Raw genomic sequence first — 20,947 nt, 5'->3', positions numbered from 1 at the left:
CTGGCTGGCCAGAGGGAGAGAGGGACAAATAGGCCCAAAGTCACCCCCTAAAAAGGAATATGAGTAAATGTTTTCTCTGGCTCTCCGCCTGAACCCAAAGATGTGATAAATAGGATAAGATGCTCATCATCTTTGGATTATAAGGACACTTCAGATTTTTACTTAACCACACTACTGCGTGTCTGTACTTTGGAAGTCAGAGATCAGGTGCTTGTTAAGAGTGTCTGGCACACACCACCCACTGACTGCCCACTGACCGTCTCTCCACGCATTTCCCACTGTGTGTCTCTGAGCTTCTGTTGGGAGGCTCCCTGCTCCCTCCCTCACCCTTGTGAGGCTCCCTGTCTTCCTCTGGGTCCACAGGGACAGGTGGGGTGCATGCTGCCCCCAGGCCACCCACACCCAGAATTCACATGCCTCCTGTTTTCTCTTTTGGTTATTGTGTGGCTCCGGTATATTTGTGATCAGAATTCAAAAGAGAAAAATGTGGGAGCAGCCCGTCCATCCTGCTCCTCACTGGTCTGTGTGAGGCCATGGCCATGTCTCCACTGCTGGGTCAGCAGCCCCTCTGCAGGTGCTGTGGGCTCTGATGTCCCTAAGCATGCCCAGATTGCTGGCCACCTGCAAGTGTTTAGGTCTCGCTGAGTTTCTGAGGCTGGCTTTGAACTTGTGCTCCTCCTGCCCCAGCCCCGTGTTGCTCTGTGTCAGTGTTGGTCTCTTTGTTTCCTTCTTGTTGTTTGCTCCTGTGCTTTGCCAGAGTGTGTCCTCAGTAACTGCCAGCAAAGGGTACGTGGAAGACACCTTATCCTTAGGTAGCCTAGATGCCTTAATCCTGTCTTCACTGGACAGATGTGAGATGGCCCTAGAATTGTGGGATGGAAATTATGTGCCCTCAGATTCTGGACTGTTCTGTGCACCGTCTCCTAGTAGCTTTGCCTCTGCTGAGAAGCCTGCCATTCTGATTCTCTCCTGTGCCGTTTGTGATCTGCTGAACAAGTTTGCACTGTGGGTACCGTGCCAGGAGTGCACGGGCACAACTCCTCCCATCATGGAGCTGACACCACAGAGAACACAGACAGATGACACAGATGAACACTTTTTTCTCATTTTTACTTTCTCTGGGACACATGGTCCAAAAACCTTTAATGGAAAATTCCAGAAATAATCCCTGTGTTTTAAGTAGCACACCATTCTGCATTGCAAGATGAAACCATGGCCCTTTCCCTTTCTCTGCTTCCCACCAAGGATGTGAGCCCCCTTTGCCCATTGTGTCCAGTGCTACCCTCCCGGCAGTGATTTGACAGCCGCCTCAGTTACCAGATCTCTGTCATGGTGTCACAGATCCTGTGTGCAGACAACTCTTAGGAGATGGTCTAATGCTGCGTCCTGATGCTAGGGTCCTGGCCTCGCTTACCTCTCCTCACAGGCTGCATCTTCTCACACCCCAAGAAGGCTGAGCACGAGCAGCGCGGGGCAGTGAGTGACAGGGCCGGTCAGAGCCTCCCCTGCAGCGCAGTGTTGGGGTCTCTGTCTCACTGTGGATTTCTGCGTTAATCTCCCGCTGCGCCTGCTTTACAAGTCGAGCTCTGTCGCAGGTGTGAATGTACAGGAATGAAGAGTCCACATAGAGTTTGGCACTGTCTGTAGTGTCAGGCGTCCCTGGGGTCCTGGCACATGTCCCTGCAGAAAAGGGACTGCTGTGAGACTGAGCACAGTGGAGCGGGTGGTTACAGCAGGTCAGGCAGTCCCTTTGTGATCAGAGGCGGCCTAAAGAAGTCCAGAGCATGGGGCTGGGGCTGGGGCTCAGAGGCAGGGCGCTCGCCTGGCATGCCTGAGGTACTGGGTTCGAGCCTCAGCACCACATAAAGTTATTGTATCCACCTATAATTAAAAAATAAATATTAAAAAAAAGTCCAGAGCAAGCTGGCGAGGTGGTTCTCATGGAAGCCTGAGAGGAGTTGGGGGTCAGGGGAGACAGAGAAGGAAGATAGGACTGCATGAGAGGGCCACCCAGACGAGGAACAGGCTTGCTGTGGTTGAAAGGAAACAGTGGCCGAGGAGTGACCCGCCTCCGTCAGCTCTGGGCTGTGCAGTAGGAGGGCGGAGCTGCAAGTGGGGGCATCAGCCTTGGGTCTGTGAAATCATGGAGCCCAAGCTAAGTGGATGCATGGCATTTCTGGGCAGGAGCTGCGGGAGAGGGTGTGGAGACAAACCTGAGACAGGTAGGAGTGCCAAGTGGGCGGCCACACACCAAGGACCTCCAGCTGGAGATGGATTTCGCAGTCAAAGAGTGTGGCATTTAAAGCCATTGAACTCAAGATGCTCGGGACGTGTATGAATAGGTGATTCAGATCCAGGAAAGGAGGCTGAGATGCAGGAGACAGGGACAGGCTTCGGGTGGGTCAGAGCACCGTGCACAGCTGTGGGTTCCTGGGCATGGGCAGTGAGCTGCCACATGTCTGCTGCCTCCAAGGAGAGATGCTCAGTGGTGCTACGTGAGCAGCTATGCAGTGCTGCCTTCCTGGTGCCTGTTCACTAATGAAAGGTGTTTTCCTCCGTAGAACTCAGAGGCTGAGCTCAGAGTTTTTTCAAAAAGCCCATCAAGGGGCATTGGGAGGTCATGGGGCAGGCTTCTCTGGCCTCGCCTAGGGAAGACATGCGACGAGCACTCCTGTGTGCACTGCGCCTTGAGCAGCTTGTTCCTCTCACTGTGCTTCCTTTAGAAAATACGGCACTTGCTGGAATTTCTCTCTTGGGTCCATTGGAGTAGGTTTTTGCAGTTCTCATGAAGCAGCTTAGTTTGGCGCTTACCTGTGGTCCCAGCACTTGGGAGGCTGTAGAGGGAGAGCCCTGCAGTTCCAGGCCTGGGTAACAGTGTGAGGCCACGGACCTCAGTTGTGGATCTGAGGTTTGTTCTTTCCTTGGTCTGGACCAGCACCTCTCAAGCTGTGGTGTCACTCAGGAGACTGGCTGTGGGGGACCCTGGGCCCTAGCTCAGCTGGTGGCTAGGGAGGGGCTTGTGAGCAGCCCTGCTGCTGCAGGCCATGGCCAGGAAGCCTCTGGAACAAGGGCCACACCTCACTCGCTGCTGGTCTGCAGGGAACATCATTCCAGTGTGCCTGGAGCAGTACTTTGAGCCAGCCAGGCTGTGTACAGAGCGTGCACGCTGCTGAGGTCTCGTCGTCTCCACTCCGGGCAAGACGTGCCCAGCCACCACAGGGTGTATACAGAGGTGTCTGGAAAGGATACCTGTTGGCCCTGTGCCTGTGCCAAAGACAGAGGAAGCAGGGCAACCTGGGGCTGGGCTCCAGGGCAGGGCGCCAGGGCAGGGCCAGGCCTCTAGGGAGGGCACTCAGGGCTTCAACCATCCCGCTTCCCTAAAACCTTCCCGTTGCTCACAGTCCGTGAATTGAGAACCGGGGAGCAGCACCCAGGGTGGTGTGAAGAAAGTGTCACATTACAGTGGCCTGTGCTCTGCTGCCTCCCCCACTTGCCACCCTCTCCCCGCGCACGTCCTGCCCACCTTCATAGCAGGTGGTTACAGTGCTGCTGGGGAGAGCCGAAGGATGTGGGTGAGAAGTTGCGGGTGGTGTGGACTGTCCCTCCTCTGTGTGAGTCTCTCTCGGGGTTGCAGGTGTCCTAGGCAGGCTTTAGCGTGGGGATCAGGCCTGGGGTTTCTCTTAGAAGTGCGCAGCCTGGGGTCCATCCCGACTGCTCCCCTAAACAGCCCTCACCCTTCTGCAGGCCTGCTGCACTGTCTAAGCTGTGTGCAGTCTTCACTGCACCTTCGGAGGTCTGAGGTTGGTGGGTCTCTGAGTCACACGAGCCTGCCTTGTCATGAGCACTGCTGTGTTTAATGCCTTGTTCAGTTGGCACACTGCGAGGTTCCGGAAGCTCACGCAGACTGATGGCATGGTGGTTCTCAAGGCGTGGTGCTTGGTTTGAAGCACAGTACTCACTTTGCCATGGAGGAGTGCAGCAGGCTAGAGCTTGTGACTCTGCTTCCTGGGAGCTAAGTCCCAGCCACTGTTTGCCCTTGGGCTTCAGGGGTCTTACTTGTGGCTACAGTTGAAAACAAACCTGGGCTTTAGCTGGAGACTGGCCAGGACAGAACCTTGTGTTTCATCCTTCCCCGAGATGAGCAAGGCCTGGGATCTAGCAGGAGCATCTGACTCGCCCTCCTTGCTCAGGGCGCCTGTGCTGGAGGACTCCCTGCTTAGCTTTGACAGTGTTTGAACCATGTATCACCAACACATGCTGTGTGCTCAGAGCTAGAGCTTCAGAGATGGTAGAGACAAGGTCTCTGCCCTCACAGGTGCCCACGGAACAGTGCCTAGGCGCCACCAGCCCCTCCTTGTTCATGTGGTCTTGTCTGTTCTGTCTCCAGAGATGACGCAAATGCTCTGTGTGGCATTGGTGTGACGTGCTCGTTGAGACCACACACCCTATTCTGAAATTTTAGATAGTGCCTTTCTTGTGTACAGTGGTTGGTGTGTAGCACTGAGCCAGAGCGGGACATTTTGGAGTTTGTTTGTGTCTACTTAATAAAAAGTGAGTCCTTCGTGGTTGGGAGCTGTTGGTAGTACCAGGGTGCTTCAGAGCAGACAGACACTGTGCCTGTGCCAAGGTGGAGGGAAGAGCAGAGCCTGGGTGCTGGCGGGGCCAGGCCTGCAGGGGAGAGAGTGCCCTGGGGGCGTCATCTTGCCAGCCTGGGGTGGAAAGCCTTTGCTCATGACTGGGGACTTCAATGCCCCTCTGCAGTGTGGCAGCCACGGTCATACTGAAGTTCTGAGGACTTGTCTTACCATGTTGCTATTTAAAGTGAAAATCAAAATCACTTCATTGGAAAAAATCTGTATGCCATCTTCTAATGAAGGAGAAATTAAACCTGTATATAGAGAACCCTTTTTTATCTGCTGTAGGATTAGGACTAGACTCTCAGCTATATCATTGAGTCTTCTTGGTTTCTGCTGGTTTTGAATATTTTCTAAAATTAGGTGTTTTAGCCTGCAGGGCTCTTCATGGCTAGCACAATGGCCTACAGTCCCATGGGTGTGAGCCTTTGTGCGGAGGAAGCTGTTGTGCATCTGTGGATGATAGGGAGGCCCAGGAGCAGTCCCAGGGCCGTTGACCTGAATGAATGGCAGTGCCCCATCACGGGGTGCAGGGGTGATGGAGGTGTCAGCTTGCAGACAGGACTGTTTCCAGTGTGAACAGTTAAGTGGAAAAGAGACTCTCCTGAGAATGTGGAGTTGGCGTCAGAGCAGGGCAGACCAGCTGGGCAGGCCCCTAGGAAAGGCCACCAGTTGCTGCCAGCGGGAATTTTTCCTGGGCTGCACAGTGCGCAGCTGGGGCGTCCTCATGCCTGCTTACCTTCCCCTGGTGGCGGGGGTCTGCTATCACCTGGCCAGTGCCGTGAGAGGAGGGGCAGAGGGTGCTCCTGGCCCCCCTCCCGGCCTCACCCCACACGTCTTTGCAGCACCCGTGGCGGCCATGTACTATAGCTACTACATGTTACCCGACGGAACCTACTGCCTGGCACCACCCCCTCCAGGGATCGACGTGGCCACTTACTATAGCACCCTTCCTGCTGGGGTGACTGTGTCCAGCTCTCCCAGTGTGACGACAGCTGCCCCGCCGCCTCCTGGGACCACACCACCACCTCCCCCAACCACAACCGAAGCGAGCAGCGGCACCTCCTCCACCACCACCACAAGGTACATGCACCTCCCACTCCGTTCTCAGTTTGGGCCCTGGTCTGGATTAAGCCTCTGGATTTGAATAGTCATTACTCAGACCCCAAAGTTGCAAAGTTGAAGATGCCGTGACGTAAAAGTTCTTAAAAAGCTGAGTGTGGTGCTGCTTGCCTGTCATCTCAGTGGTTTAGAAGCTGAGGTGAGAGGATCCAAGTTCCAGGCTAGCCCTGTCTCGAAGTTAAGAAGGTGCCTCATGGTGAAGGCTGACCACAGGCACTCGTGGCTTGTGCAGCATCCCACCCACCTCTTACCCAGAGTCTGCCCTGTACCAGGCAGGTCCCTCTGGGAGCGGCAACTGTTTGTAGACTGTGCAGGTTCAAGAGGTTGGTGATGCGGCCCTGGGGCACACCCTGAGGCCCTCGCAAGCCATGTTACTGTGGCTTTCTAGGGAGGCCCCCTAGTAGCTTGTAAGGGTGCGTGGGCTCCAGGCAGCACCTACATATTTCTGTAGAGTGGCCCTGTTCCTGTCCTCTTGAGGAGGTCGAGTGGGAGGTGAAAGGTCGAGTCGAGTCGTGCTAGCAACAAAAAGGCAGCATGTGATGTACTCTTGGTTGTTGCTAGAGTTAGCTCCTCATCGAAGGGAAGCCTTAATTAAGAAGAAAATGAAACCTGTTTCTGTCGCTCTGTGTCTGGCTCCCCAGTGAGCTCCTTGTCGCCAAAGACCATGGTACTTGGTCGTGATGTGAGAGCACTGGCTTTGTTGGTTGGAGAACACAGCATCTTCAGAGCAAGGGCCCTCAGCGTGTATTCTCTGTAACACCTGTATTTATTGCGCCCCTTGCGAGACCCAGACCAAGAGGACCTTCAGCCACCAGTGCTGGCCCAGTGCAGCCGCTGGGGAATGTGTGACTTACCGGGCCTTTCTCCACAGTGCACTTGCTCCCGTGGCCGCCATCATCCCCCCACCCCCCGACATTCAGCCTGTGATTGACAAGCTGGCGGAGTACGTCGCTAGGAATGGCCTTAAATTTGAGACCAGCGTTCGTGCCAAGAATGACCAGAGGTGAGAGGTACAGTTTTAAGCATCGGGCTGCAGCTCATCAATGGAACTCTGGCCTAGCATGCCCGAGACCTGGCTTCCATCTTCGGCATCAGAAAAGAAAGGAATTCTAAGCAAATTCGGTGCATGGGATTTGGGGTTTTCATTTAGGTCTTCTAAAAATCCAGCCATGTAGTTTCCCGTTTTCTTGGCTCAGTGTCTTTGGATAGACTTTTTTTCTTGGCTTGTCAAATTACTGAGAGTTACTTAAAGTGAGTGAAATGTCTGTGCCACCTGAGGTGAAAGGCTGGGTTCCCTCTGCTGGGGGGCCTGCCCTGGGGTCTAGACAGGAGCCTTTCCATAAAATCCAGTCTCGTCCCTTGGCCCCCAGTGGTGGAACCTGAGCCATGTGCCCGCATGGTAGTGCCTATGCTGCGGGCTCTTTCGCGTGTGGCATGGATGGGATACCCGTGGGAGTTGGTTGCGTCCAGCAGCAGGAGGCCACAGCTCACACAGGTTCTCAGAGAGGCTGCTGCGGTGTGTTGAGTGGCCTGTGTTTGTTCTCTTCACAGATTTGAGTTCCTGCAGCCATGGCACCAGTACAATGCCTACTATGAGTTTAAGAAGCAGTTCTTCCTCCAGAAAGAAGGCGGTGAAGGCACACAGGTGCGTGTCCCGAATGACAAGAGCGTGAAGCCCGCGTGGGGCTGCAGAAGTCGGTCCCTACGTGCTCGCTGTCCCGTGCTGGTCAGCTGTGTGTCTCCTGTGCTGCCACCACTCAGCTCTCCGTGGGCCTGTGTCCAACACGTGCCAAACAAAAGCCCCTGCTTCCTTGCCCTGTGGCCTTGGGTGGTGCTACTTCTGCCTGCTCAGGTGGAAGTGTGCACGGGCACTTGAGCTGCGTGGCTTGCGCGTGAGCCTGTGAAACAGAACCGCCTGCCCAGAGCTAGCACAGGGCCCACGCGGCCCGCCCTCCTCACAGAGCCCCCTGCTGTCGTCCTCACTGCCTTGCTGTCCTCCCGCCTTCTGCAGATTCCTCTCAGCCTTTATCTCAGGTTGCTCACAGGAAAGAACGCTGGCTTCCCAGCAGGCCCTGGGGAAAGTGGGGTTCTGACAGGACAGGTGCCACGGCCCAGTCCATGAGACAGAGCAGCACCCTGCCACGTGCACTGGGGGAGCTCCTTCCACTCCTCTTCAGCCTACTGTGCCAGAAAGTAGCGAGTACAAATTTGAAATCTAAAAATGTGACTGTGTGATGTCCCTCACGTTCTGACAGATGTCATGTGGTTTCCATGTAATGGTGTGTGGTGATGTCACTCTCCCCAGGCTGTGGCAGCCCCAGAAGAGGCCCCTGCAGAATCTGCTCCTGAAAAGCCAGGCGAGACCGGGGAGGTTGGCGTGCCTGAGGACACAGGCGAGGCAGGGGGACGAAGCTCAGGCGGGAAGAAGGAAGCTTCGTCCAGTAAGAGCGCTGCGGACGGGAAGCTGGTAAAAGGTGCGCTGCTGCGGCTGCTCGCAGGCCCCGCTGAGCTGCAGGAGAGCCTCTTGGCCTGGAACGCAGGCCAGGGTGGGGCTTGCTGGGTTGTGTTCTCCTGGCTGGGCGTTTGGAGTCCTGTGAACCATGAGTTAGTCCTGGGGATTCATTTGCTTAACAGCCTGTTTGGAGCAATTCAGAGGAAATGTTTATGAATTATTAAATAATGTGTCATCCCCCTCAGACTTCTGAAATTATATTTGCTTGCAAACCATTGCACCGAGAAACCCCTTTTCTTTCCTGGTCAAAGCAGCCCTCTGAGTACCTCTGCCAGGCAGCACGATGCGCTCTTGCTTTTAGTCACCTTGCTCTCTCCCTGGAGCCTTTGGTCCAGCAGTACACACATGCGTGTGAGTGGCTGGTGCTGTGGAGACCAGGAGAGAGCTGGAGCAGGCTGCCTAGAGCCCCGCGTAGCAGAAGTGGGGAGGCAGCTGTTCCCCTGATGAGTATCGAGAGGATCCGTTCACAGTGGTGCTGCTGTGGGATGTGCTGGCCGCCTGCTGTCCCAATGAAGAGTGTCTGAGTGACTCCAGCATCCAGGGACAAAGACAGGGTCTGGAGTGGGACAGCCAGCTCGTTGCTTTGCCCCTCCCATGAGGCCCCGGGCCTGCTGGGGGATGGCCTCATCCTTCAGTGGCTTCCCAAGGAGATGCAGGCAGAGGCATCCTTGGAGGCTGTGAGAGACCGTGGCCTGGAGCACAGCTATGCAGAGGCAGGCGCAGTGACAGCAGTTCCTAGTGGGGAGGAGGGTGGGCAGTGCAGTGGGGAGCGGGTGGTGGTCATTCAGGGTAACCCAGTTGTCCCAAGGAAGCTCACGTGTGTTTAGTCCCTTGCCCGTTGTGGCCACCTTCAACTCTCCTTGGAATAACCAAACACGTAGACTGCTGGGTAGTGGCGGCCACTGCTCCAGAAACCAGGGTGGAATGCTGTCCCCGGATCGGAAGCCACCTTCCTGGGGTGTGGTTTGTAGGGAAGGAAAGGACACGCTGGGACTTGAGCAGTGGTTTTGGGGAAGCCTTTGTTAATGAAGAGGGTGGGCGGGAGGCTTGGACAAGTTGGGGACACCCAAGACCTGGCCTGTCCACCCCAGTGTAGCTCCCACACTTGCCGCCCACCTGCAGGCTTCCTTTCTACCCCCAGCTCAGTCCTGGACAACACAGGCCCCCTGTGAGGCTGGGGACGGAAAGCTGCAGCTTGCTGAGGCGCTGTTGGGTCTCTGAAACGGACCCCCACCCCTGTGACAGAAGAGATGTCAACGTCTCTGCTTTGTACTCCTTGAAAATATCAAGCTAGTGCACCTGATGATCTCACGTCTGTAAGATGGCTTGGAAATAAACTGCCACGTCTTAATGTGAAGAAGTCATCAAGGACCAGGCTGGGTGAGAAAACACCTTTAGGTTTTCTGAGAAATCTCAAAGGAAGGAGACAGAAGAGGCATCCAGGTAGAAGAGCAGGTGGGCTGTTCTCCGAGGGGGGACAGGTCAGCGCGTCACACTTGGTACCGTTGCATGTGGGCAGTTGAAGCAGATCTGAAGAGCCCATAAAGCGGTCCGAGTGCTAGAGCAGAATGACTGGGGCGCTGAGCACTTGGCGTCATAGGACCACGAAAGTAAGGACAAGAAGAACATTGCTCTGTTCACAGCCTGCTCTGTCTGTCCTGGCAAACCAAAAATAAAGCAAGCACCGAACTCAAGGGCTTTGGAAGCAGGCTGGGGCTCAGGAGGGGGAGTGCTGTGTCTGCAGGGCCCTGGGTGGTCCCAGCACCAGGACGGAGGAAGCGCCTGCACGGCAGTGGGCGCAAATTAGAGAACAATGAGAAAAGCCCGTGGGAGACACCAGCAGCACGTAGTCACTGCTCTCAGTGGAGGGAGGAGCAGATGCACCCGGACGAGAGGAAGACGTCGGTGTCTTTGAGAACACAGCATAGTGTATGCGACCTAGGATTTGAGTAAATTTGAAATCACTGAGAACCATTTTCAATAAAAGCATAAATTTCTAAAATCATGTCAAGAAATGAAGGAAACTGACATAGATGTGTCTGCCTAAAAGAATAGTTGAACTAGTGGTGGGTGAGCTGCCCCTAGAAGTAGGCAGCAGGCCAGGACAAGTTAAAGGCCCGTATGATTCCCCTCAGGAAGCAGATGCCTGCATCAGGAGAGCTGCTCCCGAGCACCCAGGAAGACAGGTACCGCAGGCGCTCCGGCGCAATAGTTATCCTCCATGGCCACCGCAAGCATAGGTGCTGCTGTGGTGCAGGGGGCCTGTCCCAGGAGCCCAAGGTGGTGCCGCATCTGCCCCCTGCTATGGGTGTCCTGTCAATAGGGCAGGCTTCCCGGTCGTATCTCATGATACTGAGAGCATGCTCTGGAAGCATGGTTCAGCAGTAATCCAGCTGGGAAAGCAGGCTGTACCCCCACAAAGAAGTCAAATCAGATCACGGTGCCTCCAACAGTAGTGGTTCCATTTCAGTCCAGCAGTTAGGGGTAGGAGGTAAAATTGAGGAGAGGAAAGTACAGGTGATGCTTTGATGATCTTGGGGTGGGAAAGGGTTTCTAAGATTGAAGCCATGAACCACAAGGAGGGTCAGTGGGTCTCATGGGGGCTGGGCCTGAGGAGAGTCAAGACCGTGTCAAAATGGTGGTGGTTGGGCACTGGGCTGGGCTCAGCGGTAGAGCGCTTGCCTTGCACGTGGGAGGCACTGGGTTTGATCCTCAGCACCACATAAGATAGATAAACAAAGTAAAGGTATTGTGTCCAACTATAACTAAATATATATATATATGAAAAATTTTAAATGGTGGTCATTGTTAATTAAAGGATCAATGTCTTTACCATGGAAAGAGCTCTTACAAATCAATAAGGAAGGTATCAGTGCAGTAGAAAAATGGACAAAGGACATTTTTAAGAAAAGATAGTTCAGAAAAGAAGAAAGCGAGGTAGCTAATAGATTTTTTTTATTCTCTTAAAAAGACACTGGCTTTGGCCTCTCAAAGTGGTAGTTTCAAAGTATTCCCAAGGCGTGGTGGTGAGCCTGGATACTCTGGGGGCCGAGGCAGAGGACTGTTTGGGACCAGCCTGGGCAGCAAAATTTAAAAAATAAAATCTCAAAAGCAGTTGGAGATCGTTAAGTCAGCTGGTGCATCCACACCACGAAGCTCTAGCCTGTTGAGGTGGGAGGTCACACGTGTGTGCAGGGACGTTGCTGGGACACTGGAGCCCGCCAGGTGTGCAGGTGTGTGGGCAGGGATGGCACCCAGTGCGTGTCCTGTTGTTTCCCACACCTGCCTGAGCTGCAGTTGGACTTGCCTCTGTTCACTTGGCTCTCCCCACGCCCCAGAGAACCCCGGCTGCCTCTGGGCCGCAGTTTGGCATGACAGCTGATGCCTGGAGCAGAAGCCCTGTGGTACAGGAAGTGGAGGCTCCCTGGGCCCCGCTCTGCCTGCTGCCTTGGCCTGCCCTGGGGCTTGCTCCACTTCAGCTGGGGCAGCAGGGCCTGCCTGGGAAGCACTGTGGCGGGCCCACTTGCACAGGTCCTGACACTGTGGAGGAGCGGGTTTGGTGTGTGACGTGGTGCCCTGCTATTCCTTGGGGCTGTCAGGAGAGCTCCCATCTGCTATGATCTGTAGAGTCCTAGGCAGAAGCAGCCTCCCTGTGACTGAGCGAGCCCAGGTCTGATTCTCTCATGTGGGAACTGGGAGCCCCGTCCTCCCCCAGGGTGTCAGCCTTGGTGAGAGAGGCAAGGATGGAGGCTGCGGGGTGGAAGGAAGTCTCTTGCCCCACTGTGCCTGGCTGTGGCCCTGCCTGTGAACCGTGCTGAAAGGCAGCTCCAGGGCTTTCATCCTAATGGTCTCTTTGCTGATTGCTGCCTCTTCTAGCTTGAGGGAAGAGGTGGCAGGGCAGAATTGTCTTAAAGTCCTTTTGTGTGTATCCTAGTCTGCTTGAGTGATTTCATTAATTAACGCTTAATGTGCATGCTTTTTTTCCCCTCCCCTTTTAAAATGCCCCTGGATTCTTTGTTCCTTAGAGAGGTTGCGTTCCCACAGGCAATAAAGGGTGTGCTTTGTTAACTTTGTTTCAAGTGCATCCGGAGAGAGGGGCCAGAGGGGTGAGACCTTGCATTGGGCCCCAGGCCACATCTTAGATTCCACTCCAGAGCACTTTCCCCGCAGATGATGCACACATCTCTCTAAAAGAGGAGGGCTGTTTTAAACATAGCCACACCACAGTAAGATGGTGGCATTGCCTATCCCCACAGAGCCTGGGTTCAATGCCCTGTGGTGCCCCAGTTGCCAGGCGTCAGGAATGGAGACAGACACCACATGGCCCAGGAGGCAGCCTCCCTTCTGTGGCTTTTCCAGTGTGGCATGGGAAACCCGGTCCCTCAGCATTGGGCCAGGATGACTGCTTACCGTGGCTGTGTGTCGCAGAGCCAGGCAGCACAGCTCAGTGTTCATTGTTCTCACGCCACACATGAGTGTGGGCCAAGTGAGACTCACGGAAGCCCCTTGCTGTGGCTTACCTGTGTCCCTCATAGGCAGTAGCTCACCATGGTTAGAAACCAGGCTCTTACTGCAGCTTGAGCTATTGGTGAGCTGTTTGTAACCCATTCTGGCCTTGTCTCAAGGAGGCGGAACTCAGTGCTCCCCCGGCAGGTGGGGACTGGGACCACGCTCTCTTGTTGAGCTTGTGTTTCTCTTGTTTTCCCATATTCTAGGGAAAGGGCATCACCTGGACTCTTGTTTTGCCTGGCTTGAACTTCCTTATAGGGGCAGAGCCTGGGCTGACGTGGTACCCAGCAAAACGGTGGCTGAGTAAATGAATGAGTTCTGTGACTGTTGCTCTGTGAGAACAGTGTCTTACAGCTGGGATTTTTGAAAGATGATCCTTGCCTAGTGGAGTCGCATCTTATGCCTGCTTGTGCAGATTGTTACATGCTGAGCCAGGAAAAAAATTTTAAAGAAAAATGATTTGATCATTTAAAATGGCAAGTGACCCTGAACTGGTGCTCAGCAGGAGCGTCCCTGCTGTGGCCCTAGCTGACCTCTGTGCAGCGTAGGCCCCATCAGTCCTGACTTACCTGTGAGTCCAGTGTGAGCTGCCCCTATTGAACATGGCTTGGGAGCGCAGAGGTGTCATACAGCACCCTTGGGCCCTGAGACGGCCCTTGCTCCCACAGAGCCCTGCATACGATGTGGCTCCACTGCAGATGCTACCTCCCACCCACCGACGCCTAAGTAAGTGTTAGGGCCGGGATGGTTCAGCTCTGCGCACTGGCTCCCTAAAAATGTGTCCACTTCTCACCTTCTCTCAATAGCTTCATTTGCTCCAATAAGCTTTGCAATCAAGGCCAAAGAAAATGATCTACTTCCCTTGGAAAAAAACCGAGTTAAGCTAGATGATGACAGTGACGATGATGATGAAGAAAGCAAAGAAGGCCAAGAAAGTGCTAGTAGTGCCGCCAACGCTAGCCCGGCCGCAGCCCCGCCTTGTGTAGTTGTCGAGGAAAAGAAGCCCCCGCTTACCCAGGAGGAGCTAGAAGCAAAGCAAGGTTTGTCGATAGCTTTAAAGTTCTCAAAAGAAAGAAAAGACATAAGTATAAGATTTGTCTGCTAAGCCAGAAATTCCAAGGCTGCCACCTGGACCCCCAACCACGGGGTTGGCGTAGCACATCTGAGTGTTTGAACACCCTCTGGAGCAGGCGCTCTGCTCCTCCGTAGCTTTGGATACAGTGCCCTTGGCGGTGTGCTCAGAGCAGTCTGGTGCACCAAGTAGATGGTGCTAATGGAGGCCCACTTTGTGCATTGACAGCAGCCCCAGGGTGATGTGCTTGGCCTGGACTCCCAGCCCAAATTAACACACCAAGCTGGGAGCTGCCTTTTGTGAGGCTGTCTCAGCAGAACCATCGCCCTTGAAGATGATGCACTTTGGAGCCAATTTCTCAGCTCCGGCTCATCTTCATGGGTTACAGCGTGGCCCCTGCATACCTGACACGTGACCAGCAGCATTTAGGGGATCTCCTATAAATCTTCCTGCCCTTACTCCCAAATAAATGACGTTCTGCATAAAAGTAGTTAAATAGCGTCTATATTTGTGGTCTCTGTCTGTTCTGACTGGCTCTCTTGAGTTGCCTTTTCTGTGAACACAAACAGGTCAGGCCACCCCCGACAGGTAGCTCTTTGGCCACAGCAGGCCTCCTGTCAGGAGCTGGCACCATACTGCAGCTGCCAACCCCAGCAGCTGTGCTTGGTCTGTACGTCCAAACCTGCACCTCCTGCACATGAGCTCAACAGGTGTTGGGTCACGTGGAGCAAGGCTTTTCAGAGAGTGTCCCATCTGCAAGGGTTGTTAATGGTTGCACTGAGCCAGAGCCATCTTGGAGCTCCTGCTGGTTTGGAACCCACCAGCCTGCCAACTTTGAAAGCAGAGTGCCCCTCCTCAAAACAAGCTACTGTGATTTGCCCGCCCTGTCTGCCGATTCTGAAATCGGTGTCATCATCATAGCTGCATTGTGTGGGAGTTAAGACAGATACTGCTTGTTCTAGACTCTTTTTTTTTCTCTGCCATTCCTTTAGCAAAGCAGAAGCTGGAGGACCGCCTTGCTGCTGCTGCCCGGGAGAAACTGGCCCAGGCATCCAAGGAGTCGAAGGAGAAGCAGCTTCAGGCAGAACGTAAAAGGAAAGCAGCCTTATTTTTGCAAACTTTAAAAAATCCTCTGCCAGAAGCAGAAGTTGGAAAGATTGAGGAGAGTCCTTTCAGTGTAGAGGTATGTTGAAGAAAGTCTGCGTTGGTGTTCTTGGGGAGTTTGGTAGGTGAAATCATATGAGCACGGGCTCTCCCAACTCTGCAGTGTCCAACCAGAGGGAGGTGCTGGCAGCCCAGCTCCTGCCTCCTGTGAGGCTGGGCCTCAGTTATGAGCCTACTGGCGGCCCTGAGTGCACATGTGCCGTCCACCCCAGGTGCTGTCTGATGTTCTGCTCTTGGCCACCTTGCGGGCTGGCCAACAGGAGGGCTTTGTGGGGGTTGCACGGGGTCTGTGGTGGGAGGTGGTCTGACTCGTAACTGAAGCAGAGTCTTAACCGCATCAGGCACATTGCGAGCTTGTGCTGGGGCAAGGAGTCCACACCAGGGCGTGCGCTGGGCTGGGGCCCAGAGGTGGATGTGCTCCCGGCCCAGGTTCCATAGCCAGCACCACAGGGGGAAAGTTGTGTGAGCACGGACAGCTGCTTTTCAAGTAGTGTGGCCAGGGACTCAGCCCCAGCAAGGATGTGACATGGTGCTTAGGAGCCTCCCCTACAGAAGGAGCTTGGAGCAGCACTTGGACCAGGGACCTCCATACCCTGACGACTTCAGCAGCGGCCATAGCATTCAGCGAGAGATCTGCTCTTTTCCTAGATGCATTGATTTAGAATCATTTAAATTGTGATTTTTCAGTCAGTCGCTTGGTGATTGGGGAGCCTTCTCGTGGTGTGAGGGGTCCAATCAGGGCAAATGCTTTACCACCGAGCCATACCCAGCTCCAAGTCTTGTCTTTCAGATGCTTTATAGCAGTCCCACCTGAGTCTTGTTTGGTATTTACATCGTATTTCAAGGGTGTCTGAGAATAGGACAGGGGTGCAGCTCAGTGGCAGAGCCCCTGGGTTCGGTCCTCAGCACCATTTTGGCATGAGCTCCTTGAGGGGTGTTGTCCTCTGCCTTCCTCAGAGTTCTCCATAGACTGGCCTGTACCCGCGGGTCCCTGGCTCTGGTGAGGGAACAGTAGGCACCTGAAGGCTGTCAGGCAGCAACTGACGCTGAGGTACTTCTGGTGCTCTCCGAGGAGAAGCAGGCGGTGCGGCATCTGCACTTCCTGGTGAGTTGAGCTGGTGCAGGCAGCAGGAGGGAGAAGCCCAAGAGAACCGGGAGCTGCTCCCATGGCAGGGCTGCGGGGGGCTGGTTTAAAATGGGGCCTGTGTTCCCGTCGGTGTGCTAAAGGGAAGAGTTCCCGAGGGACATTTGCAGGCAGAGACTTGGGCCAGTTGTGTTGTACTCGAGCCCCAGAATGCTCCAGGGCATGGTGTCCTAGTGGGAACGCAGTCACAGCTGCCAGAAGTGTCCCTTCCCTGCAGCGTGTCCTATACGGGGCCTTTTGTCTTCCTGTGTTCATCTTGGTTTGGGCTGTGCTTCGTGGAAGTGATTTGAGTGTCCAGATCTTTGGGTGGCTCTTCCTGGACAGGCATCCTTCAGCTCACAGCCACTGAACCTTTTCAGCATAGATGCAGTGGTAGCTGCAGATGGTAATGGCTGTCTCAGTAGCCCTGAAGCAGAGGTACTTGTAATTAAATTGGCAGTTGTCATGAGCAAGAGTCAAGCTCAAAGATACTTTTAGCCTGGGGCTGGGGATGGAGCTCAGTTGGTAGAGCACTTGCCTCGAATGCCCAAGGCCCTGGGTTCAAGTCCTAGCTTGTATGTGTATTTAGCCCAAGCCGAGCATTGTGGCACACACCTATAATCCAAGTGACTCAGGAGGCCAAGGCAGGAGCATCACAACTTCAAGTCCAGCCTGAGCAACTTAGCCAGACCTTGTCTCAAAAAAATACAAAGAGTTGGTTGCGTAGCTCAGTGGCCAAGCACTCCCACTTCCATCCCCAGAACCACAAAAGGGTGAACCAGGAACGTGGCTGGTGTGAGCACTTGCTGGCTCCATCCCCACGGTTGCAGATAGTAAATGTATGTGTTTAGAGCCCAGGGGACTTGAGACAGGACCAGGTGTGGCCACTGGTACCCCTAGGTGAGGCAGTGTGAGGCACCGCCAAATGGCCATAGCTGTGGCCAGCTGAGCAGGCACTGAGTGCAAGAGGACCCTGCCAGGAGGGGAGGACACGCTCCGAAGGCCGGGCACACGGCCTGGCTGCAGTGCTCCTGCCTTGTCTTCAGGCTCCCTGGAGCAGCCCTGGTACTGCTCACGTGTTTTAAGGACAAGCACTCTCCTTTGTTTAGTGTGCTGTAGGCTGTGTTGGTCTGGGCTCTGTGGTTGAGCACCCCCTGGGTTCAGTCCCTGGTATCAAAAAAAAATTTTTAAAGAAAAAAAAGTGCCCTTATTGAATATCATTTGGGATGCTGTCTTGCAGTGTGCACGTTGGCCTAGACTGGTGTCGACAGGACACTGGTACCCACAAGCCTGTGCGTGGACTGCCTTTGTTCTTGGTGTGTGCCTGTGTTCTTAAAACAAAGACAGGGGTCGTGGATGCCCACCCTTCTGGATTACTACTAGTCAGTCACTAGTCGTGAACATTTTAGGGCTTTTTGGATTCTAGTAATTCTTTTTAAGCTGTTAGTCCTGTCGAATAAAACTCGGAAAGGAAATGGTGATAGAAGTCAACCTGTTTGCGAGCCTGTGGGCTCCAGGGTCTGAGGCTGTGGGCATGTGAACCAGGACTGTCTGTGGACCAGCGGCCGTGCTGTCCCGTGTACACAGCCAGCAGTGGGGGGGTGGGGGCTGGTGGTGGTGAGCCTGGGCCTCTGGCCAGCTGCCCAGGGGTGAAGTACTTGGGCAAAGCTGGAAGGGGTGGCAGTGGCCAACAGTTTGTGGGGCACCCAACATGCTGAGCACACATGGCAGCCAAGAGCAGCCTAGCCACGCCTGCCCGTGGAGTGGGTAGGGTGGTGGGAGGTGCAGGAGGCAGGCAGTGTGGGTCCAGGAGCACCCAGTGTGGTTTGTCAGCCTGTGGGGCGTGGGCAGTGGGTGTTCCGTGTTCATAAGTGATTTATGGGCTGGGGACATAGCTCAGTTGGTAGAGTGCTTGCCTAGCATGCACAAGGCCCTGGGTTCAATCCCCAGCACCACAAACAACAACAAAACACACACACAAAAAAAAAAAAAAAAACCAAAAACCAGGTAGAAAGGAGAAGAAGGAAAATAAAATTTAAAAAAAAAAAAAAATAAGTGATTTATGCAGGAGTCCTCCATGATTCCTCCAGGTCTTGCTTAACACCTGCCCCACCCTGTGTCCGGTCATAATTTGGGCTTTGGTCTTTTTTTTTTTTTTTTTTGAGAGAGAGAGAGAGATTTTTTTTTAATATTTATTTTTTAGTTTTCGGTGGACACAACATCTTTATTTTTATATGGTGCTGAGGATCGAACCCAGCGCCCCATGCATGCCAGGCAAGCACCACTTAAGCCACATCCCCAGCCCAACTTTGATTATTTTTGCTGGATTGTTAAAATCCTTTCTGAAAGGGCAGCTTTAGTTCCTGGGAGACCCTTGAAGAGTCAGTGCTGCAGCTGCTAACCTTGCCTCTGTGGCCTTGGGCAGCTTCTGCCTGCCACTCTCCATAGGCTGGGCCAGGCACCCTCAGACCCCAAGCAGCAGCAGTGCTGGCACTGGGTTGGAGTGTGGTCCAGACTTAGATAGTGACCACTTAATTTTACTCCAGTTGCTCATATGTGTAGTTGGCAGGGGAGCGGGGATGGAGGTTGTCTGTTGTTTTTCCATACTGTGGTTGAACCCTGGGTGCTCTTCCATGGAGCTAAGTCCCCAGCCCTTTTTTTCACTTTTTACTGTGAGACAGGGTCTTATTAAGTTGCTAAGACTGGCTTGGAACTTGTGGTCCTCCCAACTTAGCCTCTCCAGTCACCGGGATTACATCTGTACACTACCACCCAGTTAAGAGTAGTTTCGGTTAAGACAACTGGGAATCCGGAATCCTTAAACAAGGCAGTGTAAATGTTAAACGGTGTAAGTTGTCATTGACGTTGACAGTTATTTTTGGGTGTACACTACAGTATGGGGTTCCTAGACACACTGACTGATTTGATTAACATCAAGTAGAGTGAGGATTCCGTCCTTTGTGTTGGCTAGCCACGTCTGGTATGCGGTGGCCTCGTGTGTTGAATGCGGTGCCTATGGTTGCGCTCACCAAGGACGAACCGGCTTTTGCAGCAAAGCCTAGAAGGAGCAGCTAACTAGGTGTTGATTCGGCCTTGATGTTTCTCTACAGTTTTCAAGCCCACCAGTGCCTGTGGTCCCAGCTACTTGGGAGGCTGAGGCTAGAGGATCATTTGAGCCCAGAACTTGGAAATCAGCCTGGACAACACAGAATGACTTGTCTCAAAAAAAAAAAAAAAAAGAATCCCGACAGTTGTGAACTCTTGATCGTAGAGTTGGACCTGGCTGTAATAGCACGTCAGCGCCTATCTGCATCCCCGAGCCACTTACGCAGACACAGCTCTGCTCTCCTGCCGGTGGCGAGGGCTACCGAGAGGCCACCGTGGCTGCCTGTTTCCACCTTAACAGGGAAGGACAACCATCTCTTTAGAATAAGTAGACCCTCAGCTAGTCCGCAGCTCGCATCGTGAAGGTCTCGTTTCAGACCAGCCCCTCCCTTCAGTGGAGCCGCAGCCTCAGTGGGACAGAGGTTGGCAGGCTGCGGTCAAGCAGCTCGTGCCCCTGCCCTACCCACCTGGTGTGAGGGCAGAGGGTGAGGAGTGACGTGCTTCACTCTGGGAAGCCCCATCCGTCCTTTCAGAATGGCCTTTGGCACATGTTAGTAGGCTCTAGGAAGCCTCGGGTGCCGTCAGGGTTAGTGGGGGCTCGCACATCTCATGCAGGGTGCACTCCTTGCGCTCTGAGACTGCTGGCCTTTCTGAAGGGCACAGAGCTGATTTTTCTGGCAGTCCGGCATCCGCGAGCTGTCCCACACCCAGCCTGCCTCCCCCTTGCTCACCTTGAGAGGTACTGCGCTCCGCCTGTTCACCATGCTGTGCCTCTGCACACGGGGACACAGGTGAAGCTGCAAAGCGGCTGCCTGTGATTTAAAACATCATTTATTAGTGTGTGTGCAGTGGAATGTTTACATATTAAACTCTTGTAACAGTGAGATAGCTTTATACTAAACCTGAAAAAAAATATTATTCTAATAGAATTTGAGTGAGAAAGACCTTTTTGACAAGAACTGGCCCACGTTGAAATGGGTTCCCTTGAGAAATGGTCCCTGGAGATATTAGGAAATTCCTTAATATCTGGGCATGGTGGCCACTCCATGATCCCAGAGAAGGAGGCTGAGGCAAGAAGCTTACAGGTTCCCAAGCCAGCCTCAGAGACTTAGAAAGAGTCTGTCTCAAAATGAAAAACTGGGGATGTAGCCGAGTGGTGGGGCACCCTGGGTCCATCCCCAGTACCCCAAAAAAAAAAAAAATAGCAAACCTGGTAGAGGTAGGAGAGGGAAAATACTGGGGAGTGAAATTGATCAGATTATCATGTTCATGTGCCTGTCTGAATGTAGCATGATGAACCCCACCAATGTGCTCCAACGACAAACAAATCTAAGAGAAATAAGCCTGCACATAAACATAGACGCGGAAGCCACCTTGCAGATGGGGGTGCGGGGCCATCTGAAGCCTGCGCTCCACAGCTCCGGTGACTGAGTTCCTTTAATGAGAACGGACTGCGGATAACAGCTCCCTGGGACTGCAGCCCATGTGCTGCCACTGCTGCCTTGGGAGCCTCTGCTTAGTGTGCAGGCGTGTAGAGATGCACACCGGGTGTAGGCAGCAGGGAGGCTGGAGGGTCTCACATCTTGAAGCAGCCAGCTCCAGTGGCCGTTGGATCCTAGACAGCTACCTGCCCCACAGAGCACCCCTGACTGGCTCCTCCTCTCAGAGCTGCAATGAGAAGCAAGCTCTGGAAGTGGCCTGTGAGA

General features: G+C 53.8%; 1 protein-coding gene across 6 annotated transcripts in view; it reads left to right on the top strand.

The window, feature by feature from the left end:
- Sfswap (splicing factor SWAP) overlaps positions 1 to 20,947 on the top strand; it is a 65,617-nt gene that overhangs the window by 29,283 nt on the left and 15,387 nt on the right. For 5 of the 6 annotated variants that reach the window (XM_034637104.2, XM_027952043.2, XM_071615879.1 and 2 more), the window contains 6 exons: positions 5,480 to 5,717; positions 6,628 to 6,759; positions 7,308 to 7,401; positions 8,062 to 8,230; positions 13,584 to 13,817; positions 14,842 to 15,032. In XM_034637104.2, coding sequence (XP_034492995.2) covers positions 5,480 to 5,717; positions 6,628 to 6,759; positions 7,308 to 7,401; positions 8,062 to 8,230; positions 13,584 to 13,817; positions 14,842 to 15,032 — 1,058 coding nt within the window. The remainder of the gene's footprint in view (positions 1 to 5,479; positions 5,718 to 6,627; positions 6,760 to 7,307; positions 7,402 to 8,061; positions 8,231 to 13,583; positions 13,818 to 14,841; positions 15,033 to 20,947) is intronic. The other variant, XM_071615885.1, reaches the window with a different exon arrangement.

This window comes from Marmota flaviventris, chromosome 1 (assembly GCF_047511675.1).
Source record: "Marmota flaviventris isolate mMarFla1 chromosome 1, mMarFla1.hap1, whole genome shotgun sequence".
NCBI classification, from domain to species: Eukaryota; Metazoa; Chordata; class Mammalia; order Rodentia; family Sciuridae; genus Marmota; species Marmota flaviventris.
Note: the sequence above shows the minus strand (reverse complement) of the source record. Positions and strands in the feature narration are given on the sequence as shown.